Source organism: Molothrus ater, unplaced genomic scaffold (assembly GCF_012460135.2).
Source record: "Molothrus ater isolate BHLD 08-10-18 breed brown headed cowbird unplaced genomic scaffold, BPBGC_Mater_1.1 matUn_MA125, whole genome shotgun sequence".
In the NCBI taxonomy this organism is placed as follows: domain Eukaryota; kingdom Metazoa; phylum Chordata; class Aves; order Passeriformes; family Icteridae; genus Molothrus; species Molothrus ater.
The window spans coordinates 26,996-40,345 of NW_023416577.1; the positions used below are offsets into that span (position 1 = coordinate 26,996).

The window sequence follows — 13,350 nt, forward strand, 5'->3', positions numbered from 1 at the left end:
CAGCTCTTGGTGGTTCTGGGGACCTCCAAAAATGGGGAGCCCCGACGGGGAGCGCTGCTGGTGGCCCTGACGGCGGGGGCGGCCCTGGGGGGGCCCCTCTGCACCCTCACAGGTGGGTGGGGGCTCATTTGGGGGGGGGGGGGGGGTCCTGAATCCCCTCAGACCCCCCTGACCCCCTCCCCTTTTCCAGTGGCAGCCACGGGACCCCTCGGCCGAGACCTCGACCCCGAAGCGCTGGGGAGGGGTAAGAGACCCCCAAAATCCCTCAGAGACCCCCCCCAGACACCCCAAAACCCCCCAGAGACCCCCACAAAACCCCCCAGAGACCACCCAAAACCCCCAGAGACCCCCAAAACCCCTCAGAGACCCCCAAAACCCCCCAGAGACCCCCAAAACCCCTCAGAGACCCCCAAAACCCCTCAGAGACCCCCCCAAAACCTCTCTGGGACCTCTGATCCCCTCAGGGACACCCCCCAGTCCCCAACCCCTTTAAGAGCCCCCCCCCAAAACCTCTCTAGGACTCCCCAAATCCTCTCAATCTCCTCCCAGCCCCACTGGGGGTCCCCTAAATCTCTAAACCCCCCCCCCAAGCCCCCTAAATCCCCCCCAAAATCCCCCCCAGCCCCTCGGGGGGTGCAGGAGCTGCCGGGAGCCCCCCCAAATCCTCCCCCCTGCTGCGGGCGGATCCTGGCCCGGGCTCAGGTGCAAAGGAGCTTCCAGGTGAGTTTTGGGGTTTTTGGGGGGTATTTTGGGGGTCCCCCCTCTCTCTGTTCTCTTTCCCAACCCCCCCCAAAGTCACCTTGAGGGGGAGGAATTGGGGTCGGGGGGGCCCTAAGAGCCCCTCGGGAATGGGAATTGGGGCAGGAGGATAAAAATAGTCGGGGTGGCCTGGATTTGGGGGGGTGGGGGGGAAATAATGGGGTCAGGCGGGGGGGGAGAGGGGAAATGGGGTCATGGGAGGGGGCTGGGACCCCCCCAAAATACACGGGGGAAAGGGTGGGACACCCCCAAACTGGGCCCAGTTCCTTGAGGGGGTATTGGGGTGCCCCCAGACCCCACAGATCTGCCCCTCATGAGAGTCGTGGAGGATTTTGGGGTCCTCCCCTGTGCCCCCCCCCCCGGGGGTCGTGGAGGATTTTGGGGTCCCCCCTGTGCCCCCCCACCCCCAGATCTGTCACCCCCCCCTGCTGTTGCCCCCCGCCCGGGGGTCCCTGTGGCAGCTCCTGCACCGGACCAGCCTCGTGCACCCCGAGGTACCAGGGTGGGGTTTGGGGGTCCTGGGGGGGTCCCCAAAAAGGGGAGGGGGTTCCTCAGTGACCCCCCCGTGCCCCCCTCCCAGGTCGAGTTTCATTTCTGTGTCAGCATCGATGGGAAGGTCACATCCAGGACCCTCAGGTGAGACCCCCGGGACCCCCAAACTGGAGACACCCCAACATTGATCACCCAAACTGGGGTCCCCCACCCTTAACTGGGGTCACCCCACTTCTGGGCACCTCCTAACTGGGGTGTCCCCCCCCTGTGTCCCACAGCCCAGAGCCCCCCTGGGCACAGGTGGGAATGAGGCTGAGGGTGCAGAGCCGGCACTTCAGTGGGTACGGACTGGGAGGGACTGGGGGGGACTGGGAGGGACTGGGATGGACTGGGAGGGACTGGGATGGACTGGGATGGACTGGGATGGACTGGGAGGGATTGGGGGGGACTGGGATGGACTGGGAGGGACTGGGATGGGACTGGGATGGACTGGGATGGACTGGGAGGGACTGGGAGGGACTGGGATGGGACTGGTGGGGACTGGGAGGGACTGGGGGGGACTGGGATGGACTGGGGGGGACTGGGATGGGACAGGGAGGGATTGGGATGGACTGGGGGGGACTGGGAGGGATTGGGATGGACTGGGGGGGATTGGGATGGACTGGGAGGGATTGGGATGGACTGGGATGGGACTGGGATGTACTGGGATGGGACTGGGATGGACTGGGATGGGGGACTGGGATGGGACAGGGAGGGATTGGGATGGACTGGGGGGGACTGGGAGGGATTGACGGAAATTGGGATGGGACTGGGATTGGGATGGGATTGGGATGGGATTGGGATGGGATTGAGGGGACTCAGACAGGACTGGAATGAACTGGGATGAACTGGGACAGGTCAGAACAGAGAGAGATAAACTGGGATGGGGCTGGGGTGCAGTACAGAGTCAAACTGGGATGAACTGGGATGGGGCAGGGGTAGGTCTGGGATAGATTGATCCGGACCAGTCCAGACTGGTCTGTACTGGTCCGAACTGGTCCATACTGGTCCATACTGGTCTGTACTGGTCCGAACTGGTCCGTACTGGTCCGTCCCCCCCAGGCCGCCCTGCAGCCGCCTCCGGCCGTGCCCGGGGCCGCCGCTGCCGCTGCCGGTGCCGCCCCCGCTGGCGGCCGCGGGATTCGGGGGGGACCTGGAGCTGCTCCCGGTCTGCGCCCTCGGGACCCCCCCCGGGACCCCCCCCGGGCAGGGACCCCCCCTCAGCCGAGTGCAGATATCCGGGCTGGGGGCACCGGGGGGTTTGGGGGGCAATTCGGGGTGGCTGGGGTGGGATTTGAGGTGCTCAGGGTGGGACTTGGGGCGGTTTGGGGGAGGATTTGGGGTGTTTGTGGGGGTTTTGAGGAACCTGAGCGGGTTTAGGTGTGCCCAGGGTGGGATTTGGGGTGGTTTGGGGGGACTTGGGCTCCTGGGGTGGGATTTGGGGTGCCCAGAAGGGGTCTCAGAGTGCCCAGGGGGAGTTTTGGGTTATCCAGGGGGGTCTCAGGGTGCTGCAGGGGAGGAAATTCGGGTTCCCTGATGGATCTCAGGATGCCCAGGTGGGATTTGGGGTTCTGGGGGATTTTGGGGGGCTCCATCCCCCCCCCGTTGTTCTCCTTGACCTCCCCACCTTTACCTGTTCGACCCCGCGGGGGTCCCCGTGCCCCCCCCGGCCCCCCCAACCCTGCGGGACCCCTCTGTGCTGGGGGACTGGGGGGGCTTCGGCCTGGCTGCAACGCCCCTGCACCCCAAAACCCCCCCGGACCCCAAAACCCCCCCGGACCCCAAAACCCCCCTGGACCCCCGAGGCTCCAGTGAGGATGAGGAAGGTCTGTGGAGTTCCTGGGTTTTTTGGGGGGAATTTCAGGGGGAATTTCGGGGTTCCCCCTCCCTCAGCCCCCCTGTGTTGTCCCCACAGAGCCGGTGTCCCCCGATGTCACCTTTGGGGTGCGCTGGGACCCCCCCGAGGGGGATGGGGACCCCCAAATTTCCCCCGAGGGGGACCCCAAAACCCTCCTGGTTTTCCTCTTCCTGCGGCACCGGGACCCCTTTGGGGGGTACGACACAGGTAAGGGGCGGGGGGGGGGCCCGATTTTGGGCTGTCCCCAAATTTTGGGGGTGTCCCCGTGGCTCCAGAAGGTCCCCAAATTTTCGAGCTGTCCCTGAGCTCTTGGGCTGTCCCCAAGTTCTGTGAGGTCTCCTCATGACTTTGGGGGTGTCCCTGTGGGCCGTCCCCAAGATTTTGGGGGTGTCCCCACGGTTTTGGGGTGCCCCCCTCCCTCAGACCCTCCATTCCAGCTCAGCCCCCGAGCTGGGCTGACCCCAAAATTTGGGAGCTGACCCCAAGGTTTAGGGGGTGACCCCAAGGTTTGGGGACATCCCCATGGCTTAGGGGTTATCCCCGTGGTTCAGGGGGGTCCCCCCGCTCCGGGGGGGGGGTCCCCACCGTTCGAGGACCCCCCCCCCAAAATCCGGGGTCCCCTCCCCAGGGATGCGGCGGCTGCTGCTGGCCCAGCTGGAGCCCACGCTGCGCCTCGGCCGCCCCGCGCTGGCCCGGGGGCTCCAGAACCTCCTGCGCCCCCTCCTGGCGGGGCTGCACCGCCAGCACCAGGTGGGTGCGGGACTTTGGGGTCCCCCCGAGCCCCCCAAAGGCCCCGTGACCCCCCAAATTCCCCCCTGCAGGCCCAGCAGAGCGTGGCCCGAGCCCAGGCCCTGGCGGTGGCCGCGGTGACGGCCGTGGTGGCCGCCAGCTCCAGCGGCCGCTTCCGCAGCGCCTGCCTGGGCGCCCTGCAGGTTTGGGGGTTCGGGGGGGTCCCCTCGGGGCTGGGGGGGGGTTTGGGGGTGTCCCCAGTGTCACCGTGTCCCCCCACCCCACCAGGTGCAGGACACGCCGGCCCTGGCGGTGGCCGCGCGCTGCAGATGGGCCGAGGTCTCGCGCCGGCCGGGGCTGCCCCGCGGGGGTGAGGGGGAAATGGGGGGTGGGGGGTCCCCAAAATCCCCCCCGGGCACTGAACGCCCCCTCCTGTGCTCCACAGGGACACCCCAAAAGCAGCGCCGGGGAAGGAGGGAGGAGCAGCAGCAGCAGCAGGAGGAGGAGGAGGAGGAGGAAGGGCACCGGAGCAGCCAGGGCCAGGTGAGGTTTGGGGGTCCCTCCCTCCTCTGGGGACCCCCAGGACCCTCCCAGTAACCCCCAGGACCCCCCAACTGCAGGAGCCCGACGAGTGGACACCCTGAGGGACAGGACAGAGCCCCCTCCCATCCCAGTGCTCCCAGTTCACCCAGTCCTGCCTCATCCCAGTTACGCCAGTTGGCCCCAGTTCCTTTCATGGGTTTCATTTCCTCCAGTCCTCCCAGTCCTCCCAGTCAGTCCCAGTTCTCCCAGTTCATGTTGATTGTCCTCATCGATCCCAGTTCTCCCACCAGTCCCAGTTCACGCAGTCACTCCCAGTTCCCCCAGTGCTCCCAGTTTCCCACAGTTACTCCCCGTTATCCCACTCATTCCTGGTCTCTCCTGTTCATCCCAGTCCCTCTCAGACCATCCCAGTTTCCCTGTCCTCCCCAGTCCCTCCCAGTTTCCCAGTCCATCCCATTTTCCCAGTCCATCCCAGTTTCTCCCAGTCCTCCCAGTTTCCCACCCACCCCCATCACCCCGCCCCTCACGGCCGTCCCCCTCATTTACATAACCGCACCTACCACCCTAAGCCACGCCCACACGGCTCAGTAGCCCCGCCCTTGTCCCGCCCCTCGTCCCGCCCCAGCCCAGGCCCCCTCAGCGCAGGCCCCGCCCCCGTCCCTCCCCTCACCCCGCCCCCCGCGCCGGCCCCGCCCCTCCCGCTTAGGCCCCGCCCCCGCCATGGCGGCCCCGCAGCCCCCCGGTTCCCTCTGGGCCGGGCCGGGGTCGGGAGCGGCCCCCGGAGGCACCGGAGCCGCCCGGGCCGGGCCGTGCTGGGCCGCCGTGCTCGGCTGCCTCAGCCTGGCCTGCTCCTACGTGGGGAGCCTGTACGTGTGGGGCAGCCCCCTGCCCAGGTACGGCGGGGCGGCTCGGGCCGATTTGGGGACCGGAGAGGGGTCTGAGGGCTCTGAGGGGCACCTACGGGGAAATTGGGGTGTCTGGGGGGCGATTTGGGGGGGGAATCGGGAGGTTTGAGGGGGATCTGGGGGGTCTGGGGGAAACTTGGGGGGGATTCGGGGGGTTTGGGTGGGATTTGGGGAGATCCGGGGGGGATTTGGGTGCCTGGGGGCGAGCACGGTGGGTCAGGGAGGGATCTGAGGGGTCTGCAGGGGAATTGGGGTGTCTGGAGGGGATTTAGGGGGTTTGGGGTGGATTTGGGGGAAACTGGGGGGTCTGGGGTGCGATTTTGGGGGTGAATCAGGGGTCCTGGGGGGGATTTGGGGTCCCTGAGGGGAATTTGGGGCCCTTGGTGGGGAGGGTCTCTGCTCCTTGGGGTGTCCATGGGGTTGGGACAGGCCCTTGTGTGTTTTGGGCGGATTCTGGGTGCATAAGGAGGGGCTGGGGGGGTCTCTCAGTGCCTGGGGGTGTCGGGGGGGATCCCGGGGGGGATTTTGGGGTGCAGACCCCCCCCGGGCCCCCTCCCCAGGGACCACCCCTCGGTGATCAAGCGTCGCTTCACGAGCGTCCTGGTGGTGTCGGGGCTGTCCCCAGCCCTGGTGTGGCTCTGGAAGGAGCTCACCGGGGTCAAGGTGAGCTCAGCGGGGTCCCCAAAAACCGAGGGGGGGTCTCGGAGCCCCCCCCAGACCGCGCTGACCCCCCCCCATTTCCATTTCCCGCCCCCCCCCCCAGGCTGACACCCCCCTGCCCGCGCTGCTGGGGCTGCGCCTCGAGGGGCTGGTCCCGGCCACGCTGCTGCCTCTGCTGCTCACCATGGTGGGTCTGGGGGGGACTGCGAGCCCCAAAAGCCTCCCCGGGGGTCCCCAAAATCCCCCTGAACCCGCAGGACCCCACCCAGGATTTATTGGATGCCCCCCACCCCAAATGCTCTGCCTGGGCCTTTCATGTGCGGTGGGGATGGGAGGGCTTGGGACCCCCCTTGGACCCCCCAAATCCACTCAGGACCCCCCCAAATCCACTCAGGACCCCCCAGACCCATTCAGGACCCCCTTAAGGACCCCCAAAATCCCCCTGACTCCCAGGACCCCCCCCAGAATTTATTGAGCCCCTCCCTCCCTCAAGTGCTTTTCCTGGGCCTTTCATGTGTGGTGGGTGTGGGAGGGCTTGGACCCCCAAAATCCCCTCAGGACCCCCAAAAATCCCCTCAGGACCCCCCAAAATCTACTCAGGACCCCCCTAGGGACCCCCAAAATCCCCCTGACCTCCAGGATCCCCCCAAAAATCACTGACCCCCCCAGATCTGGCTCACCAGGGAGGGTGTGGGACCCCCCCCAAAATTCCTCTGGGACCCCCCAAAACCTCTCTGGGACCCCCCAAAACCCACTAAGGAACCCCCAAAACTCTCCCTGAGGCCCCCAAAGCCCTTCTGACCCCCCCCAAACCCCCCTGCCCCCCCCAGATCCTGTTCCTGGGCCCCCTGATCCAGCTGTCCATGGACTGTCCCTGGCGCTGGCTCGATGGCATCAGGGTGGCCCTGGGTAAGGGGGGACAATTTGGGGAGGGGGCGCCAATTTGGGGGGTCAGGAATTGGGGTTTGGGGGGGGCTGGGGGTCCCCAATACAGGGAGTGGAATTGGGGGGGATGAGGGGGTGAAATGAGGGAGTTTTGGGGGGCGTTGGGGTTTTTATTGGGTTTGGGGAGCCTGTGGGAATCTGGGATTTGGGGAGCACTTCTGTGGGATTTTGGGGCTCAGTTCCGTGGGATTTTGGGGCTCAGTTCTGTGGGATTTTGGGGTCAGTTCTGTGGGATTTTGGGGTCAATTTGATGGGATTTTGGGGTCAATTTGATGGGATTTTGGGGATGATTCTATGGGATTTTGGGGATCAGTTTTATGGGATTTTGGAGCTCAGTTCTGTGGGATTTTGGGGTCAGTTCTGTGGGATTTTGGGGATCAGTTTTATGGGATTTTGGGCTCAGTTCTGTGGGATTTTTGGTGCATGGGCTGTGGAACCAGGGGTGGATTTTTTTGGGGGGTTTTTGGGATTTTTTGGGGTTTGTCGTGTTTGGGATTTTGGGGCTCAGCTCTGTGGGGTTTTTGGGGCTCAGTTTTATGGGGTTTTGGCACTCAGCTCTGTGGGATTTTGGGGCTCAGTTTAATGGGATTTTGGGGCTCAGCTCTGTGGGATTTTGGGGCTCAGTTTAATGGGGTTTTGGGGCTCAGCTCTGTGGGGTTTTTGGGGTCCCCCAGACCCGCGGGTGTGGGCGCTGTGCCTGGGGGACGTGCGCTGGCTGCGGAACCAGGTGGTGGCACCTCTGACAGAGGAGTTGGTGTTCAGGGCCTGCATGCTGCCCATGCTGGTGCCCTGCACGGGGCCCGGCCCCGCCGTGCTGGCCTGCCCCCTCTTCTTTGGGGTCGGTGAGTGGAACCCTAAAATATCCCCAAAACACCCTAAAATATCCCTGCTCCCTCTTCTTTGGGGTCGGTGAGTGGAACCCTAAAATATCCCCAAAACACCCTAAAATATCCCTGCCCCCTCTTCTTTGGGGCCGGTGAGTGGAACCCTAAAATATCCCAAAAACACCCTAAAATATCCCTGCCCCCTCTTCTTTGGGGTCGGTGAGTGGAACCCTAAAATATCCCAAAAACACCCTAAAATATTCCTGCCCCCTCTTCTTTGGGGTCGGTGAGTGGAACCCTAAAATATCCCAAAAACACCCTAAAATATCCCTGCCCCCTCTTCTTTGGGGTCGGTGAGTGGAACCCTAAAATCTCCTAAAAATACCCTAAAATATCCCTGCCCCCTCTTCTTTGGGGTCGGTGAGTGGAACCCTAAAATCTCCCCAAAACACCCTAAAATATCCCTGCCCCCTCTTCTTTGGGGTCGGTGAGTGGAACCCTAAAATACCCCAAAATATCCCAAAAACCCACCCCAAAACCTGATCAATACTGGCCTGCCCCCTCTTCTTTGGGGTCAGTGAGTGGAACTTTAAAATATCCCAAAAATACCCTAAAATACCCCAAAAATACTCTAAAATACCCCTCCCCATGCTGGTCTGCCCCCTGTTCTTTCTGGTCAGTGAGTGCAACCCTAAAATACCCCAAAACCCACCCCAAAACCCCCCTATTATTGGCCCGCCCCCTCTTCTTTGGGGTTGGTAAGTGAAACCCTAAAAACGCCCCAAAACAGTTCCCAAGTTCCCAATGCTGGGGTGTCCTTGGTTCTTTGGGGTTGGTGACTGAAACCCCCAAAATATCCCAAAACCCACCCCAAAACGCCCCCATACTGACCTGCCCCCTGTTCCTTGGGGTGCGTGAGTGGGACCCCAAAATAACCCCAAAATCCCCCCAAAACTCCCACTGACTCCCCCTCCCCTGCACCCCTGAATGCCCCCTGATCCTCCCAAAAACCCCAAACCCCCCAAACCCCCCCAAAACCCCCAAATCCTGCTCCCCCAGCCCATTTCCACCACGTGATTGAGCAGCTCCGCTTCCGCCACGGCTCCGTGGGCAGCATCTTCATGGCAGCAGGTGAGGGGGGCCTGGGGGAATTTTGGGGGGTCCTGAGGGAGTTTGGGGTGTCCAGGGTGGGATTTGGGGTGCCCAGGGTGGGATTTGGGGTGCCCAGGGTGGGATTTTTGGGGCCAGTGGGGCTCTTGTGGTGCCTCTGAGCCTCTGCCAGGGGTGGGGGGGTGGATTTGGGGGTCCTGGGGGATTTTGGGGTGCCCCTGACCCCCCTTTTCCACCCCCAGCATTCCAGTTCTCCTACACGGCCGTGTTCGGGGCCTACACGGCCTTCCTGTTCCTCAGGACCGGTGGGTTTGGGGGGCCCGGGGGGGGTTTGGGGGGGCCAGTCCCCGTGTCCCTGTCCCCAGGTGTGTTTGGGGTTCCCATCCCCATTTCCCCCCATCCCCAGGTGTTTTATTTGGGGTTCCCATCCCCATTTTCCCCCCTGTCCCCAGATGTGTTTTTGGTGTCCCCAATCCCCATTTCCCCATCCCCAGGTGTTTTTGGTGTCCCCAATCCCCATTTCCCCATCCCCAGGTGTTTTATTTGGTGTCCCCAATCCCCATTTCCCCCTGTCCCCAGGTGTTTTATTTGGGGTCCCCAATCCCCATTCCCCCATCTCCAGCTGGTTTTGGTGTCCCCAATCCCCATTTCCCCATCTCCAGCTGTTTTTGGGGTTCCCATCCCCATTTCCCCATCCCCAGGTGTTTTTGGGGTTCCCATCCCCATTTCCCCATCCCCAGGTGTTTTATTTGGGGTCCCCAATCCCCATTTCCCCCTGTCCCCAGGTGTTTTATTTGGGGTCCCCAATCCCCATTCCCCCATCTCCAGCTGGTTTTGGTGTCCCCAATCCCCATTTCCCCATCCCCAGCTGTTTTTGGTGTCCCCAATCCCCATTTCCCGCTGTCCCCAGGTCACCTGGCGGGGCCGGTCCTGTGCCACTCCTTCTGTAACTCCATGGGGTTCCCGGCGCTGGGCGCGGCCCTGGGGCACCCGCGGCGCCGGGCGCTGCTCCCCGCGTACCTGCTGGGGGTTCTGGGCTTTCTGCTGCTGCTGCACCCCCTGACCGAGCCCGCCTTCTTCGGGGCGCGCCCCCCGTGCCGCGACCGCCCCGCCTGCTCCTGACACGGGCGGGGGGCGCCCGCCCCTCCCCAAAACCCCCCCTTTTTATAGGAGCCGCCGCACAGAGTCTATTTTTGTGATTAAAGTGGTTTAAGGCTTTGTGGGGCGTGCTGGGATGGACTGGGATGGACTGGGATGGGAATGGGGGGACTGGGATGGGAGTGGGGGGGACTGGGATGGGAGTGGGGGGGACTGGGATGGGAGTGGGGGGGATGGGGGGGTCTGGGATGGGAATGGGGGGACTGGGATGGGACTGGGGGGGCTGGGATGGGAATGGGGGGGACTGGGATGGGAATGGGGGGGATTGGGATGGGAATGGGGGGGACTGGGATGGGAGTGGGGGGGACTGGGATGGGAGTGGGGGGGATTGGGATGGGAATGGGGGGGACTGGGATGGGAGTGGGGGGGATTGGGATGGGAATGGGGGGGACTGGGATGGGAATGGGGGGGACTGGGATGGGAGTGGGAGGGACTGGGATGGGAGTGGGGGGGATGGGGGGGTCTGGGATGGGAATGGGGGGGACTGGGATGGGTTTAGGGGAACTGGGAGGGATTGGGATGGGTTTAAGGGAACTGGGAAGGACTGGGATGGGTTTAAGGGAACTAGGAAGGACTGGGATGGGTTTAGGGGAACTGGGAGGGACTGGGATGGGTTTAAGGGAACTGGGAAGGACTGGGATGGGTTTAGGGGAACTGGGAAGGTTTAGGGGAACTGGGAAGGATTTGGATGGGTTTAGGGGAACTGGGAAGGACTGGGATGGGTTTAGGGGAACTGGGAGGGAATCGAAGGGGCCTGGGAATGACCGTGATGGACTGGAAGTGGAACAGAAGCGACTGGGACGAACTGGGACGGCGCCGAGTGGGGTTTGGGGTAACGCCGAGGTCCTCCCGGCCGCCGGGGGGCGCTGTCACGCTGGGCCACGCCCCCTCAAGCACCGCCCGTGTCCAGCGTCGCTTTATTCGCGCGTGACCCCCGTACACCCGCGCGAGGCCACGCCCCCACCGCGAGGCCACGCCCCCGCGTCCCTCCGGTTCCCCCGGGACGGGGTCGCGGTCCCGGTCACAGCCGGTGTCACAATCCCGGTGGTCCCGGTGCTGTTGTCCGGGGGTCCCGCTCAGGGCAGGTGTCCCCATCCCGCTGGCTCAGCTCAGGACGGCACGGGTGTCGCAGTCCCGGTGGTGGCCCCGGTGACAGCAGTTGTCCGAATCCCGGTGTCCCCGGTGAGAGCGGCCGTCCCCATCCCGGTGTCCCCGCTCAGAGCATTGTCCCCATCCCGGTGTCCCCGGTGACAGCAGCTGTCCCCATCCCGCTGTCCCCATCCAAGCCCCGCCGCCGGCTCGGCTCGGCTCGGCTCGCTCCGTGCCGGTGCCCCGGGCGGCTGCGGCGGTCAGGGCGGGTTGTCGCCGTCGCGGGCGGGGTCGCGGTGGCCGCGGGCGGGCCCGCCGTGGCTGTGCGCCTTGCGGACGTGCCGGTACAGGTCCCCGGACTGCGTGTACGAGCGCAGGCAGTGGCGGCACTCGTAGGGCCGCTCGCGGGTGTGCACGGTGGCGTGGCGCCGCAGCGTGTACGAGCACGAGAACGTTTTCCCGCACGTCGGACACGTCGGGGCCTCCTCGGCGAACAGCCCGAAGCTCCCGCGGGGCTCCAGCGGCGCCAGGAACAGCGGCTCCCGCAGCCCCCCCAGCGCCCCCGGGCCCAGCGCCGCCCCCTCCCCGAATTGCGCCGCTCGGGCCGGGGCTGGAGGCGGCGGCGGCGGCGGCGGCGGCGGGGGAGGGGGCGCGGGGGGGGCGGCGGGCGCCGTCGGGCTCCTCGTCCGAGATCACGATGGCCTCGGCCTTGATGGGGACGGGGGGCGCGGCCCAGGGACCCCCGCCCGCGGACGGAAGGGGGGGAGCGGCGGCAGCGGCAGCTCCGGGCCCCGGCGCGGCCTCGCTGGAGCTGCTGGGGCTGGGCGGGGGTCGCTCTGCCCCGACCCCCACCCCGGGCTGGGTCGTGTCGGCCGCGTCCACCAGCGGCGGCTCCGGCGCCTCCTCGGGGAGCGGCTGCGGGGGCTGCGGCGGGGGCTGCGGCGGGGGCGGGCTGGGCGCGTCCTCCTCTTCCTCCTCTTCCTCCCGCTTGGTGCTGTCGGCCTCGGCGGGGCCCCGCGCCTGCAGCTTCTTCTTGCACAGCTTGACCACGTCGTTCATGTGCAGGTAGGAGGCGGCGGCCAGCACGTCCTCCAGCGGCGCCGCCAGCGCCAGCCGCCCCTCGTACATGAACTCCAGCAGCAGCGCGAAGGCCGGGGCGGTGACGATGTCGCTGTTCAGGGCCACCACGGCGCCCCGGGCTCCTCCCGCGCCGCCCGGCTCGGCGTAGCACAGGTGGAAGAAGGAGCTGCAGGCGGCCAGCACGGCGCGGTGCGCGGGGAAGGGCGCGGTGCCCACCAGCACCGTGCAGTCGCACAGGATCCCCCGGGAGCGCTGCTCGCGCAGCCCCCGCAGCAGCTGCCGGCTGTGCTCGGGGAACTCCATCGGGCTGCGGGAAATGAGGGAAAAACGGGGGGAAATGGGCAATCAATCAGTGCTCCGGGAACTCCATCGGGCTGGAGAGGGAAAAATGGGAAAAGCCAGGAAAAATGGGGAGTCAGTGCTCGGGGAACTCCACCGGGCTGGGGGTGATGGAACTGAGGAAGGGGGAACGAGAGCGGTTTAGGATTCCGGGGGGCGGAGGGGACACACGGGGCTGGCGCAGCCGGGCAATCCCAGTGCGGCCCAGTCCATCCCAGCCCATCCCAGTGTCCCCCCCTCAGCCAATCCCAGTCCGGCCCTGTCACCCATCGCGTCCCAGGCAATCCCAGAGGGGCCCATCCCAGTCAATCCCGGCGAGCCCCAGTCCATCCCAGCACGGCCCCACACGTCCCGCTCGGCCCCAATTGGTCCCAGTTTGTCCCAGTTCCCCCCCAGCGCCCCCGGCCCAGCTCACCACAAAGCCGCGGCCTGCTGACGCCCCGCCTCCCCGCGCTGATTGGCAGTCCTGGCGTGCCCGCCACTCCGCTCTCATTGGTTAATTTACCTGTCAGTCAATGTGACCGGGCCGAGCAGGTCAGAGACGTTTGTTGATTGGCTGTTATTGCCGCCACTCAGGAATACGCGCTGATGATTGGCTCTTCGGAAAAGGACGGGCCGCGGTCGCCGGGGCGGAGGTTGCCATGAGCGTGGAGGCGGGGCGTTGCCACGGAAGCCCTCGGGGGCGGGGCACCGGCTGAAAGCAGCATTTTGATTGGACATGATGGGGTGTCAGTCAGCGTTCCCGCGCTTTCATTGGGTTTCCGTCCTGCCCTCACGGTGCGTTCCCACCTCTTCCCGGAGCCGCGCTCTGATTGGTTTG

At 65.3% G+C, this 13,350-nt stretch overlaps 2 protein-coding genes across 2 annotated transcripts; one reads left to right on the top strand and one right to left on the bottom strand.

Moving 5' to 3' along the window:
• Positions 1-5,125: 5,125 nt before the first annotated feature.
• LOC118701069 (CAAX prenyl protease 2-like) lies at positions 5,126-10,082 on the top strand. The gene is made up of 8 exons (XM_036405669.2): positions 5,126-5,313; positions 5,886-5,988; positions 6,089-6,172; positions 6,816-6,894; positions 7,605-7,772; positions 8,814-8,885; positions 9,107-9,169; positions 9,775-10,082. Exons 1-8 carry the CDS (start codon positions 5,141-5,143, stop codon positions 9,984-9,986), a joined length of 954 nt encoding a protein of 317 aa, XP_036261562.1. The 5' UTR covers positions 5,126-5,140; the 3' UTR covers positions 9,987-10,082.
• Positions 10,083-10,922: 840 nt separating this feature from the next.
• Positions 10,923-12,975, bottom strand: LOC118701097 (zinc finger and BTB domain-containing protein 3-like). Its single transcript, XM_054518284.1, has 2 exons — positions 12,946-12,975; positions 10,923-12,498 (listed from the first exon to the last, which is right to left on the bottom strand). Exon 2 carries the CDS (start codon positions 12,492-12,494, stop codon positions 11,127-11,129), a length of 1,368 nt encoding a protein of 455 aa, XP_054374259.1. The 5' UTR covers positions 12,495-12,498; positions 12,946-12,975; the 3' UTR covers positions 10,923-11,126.
• Positions 12,976-13,350: the final 375 nt, after the last annotated feature.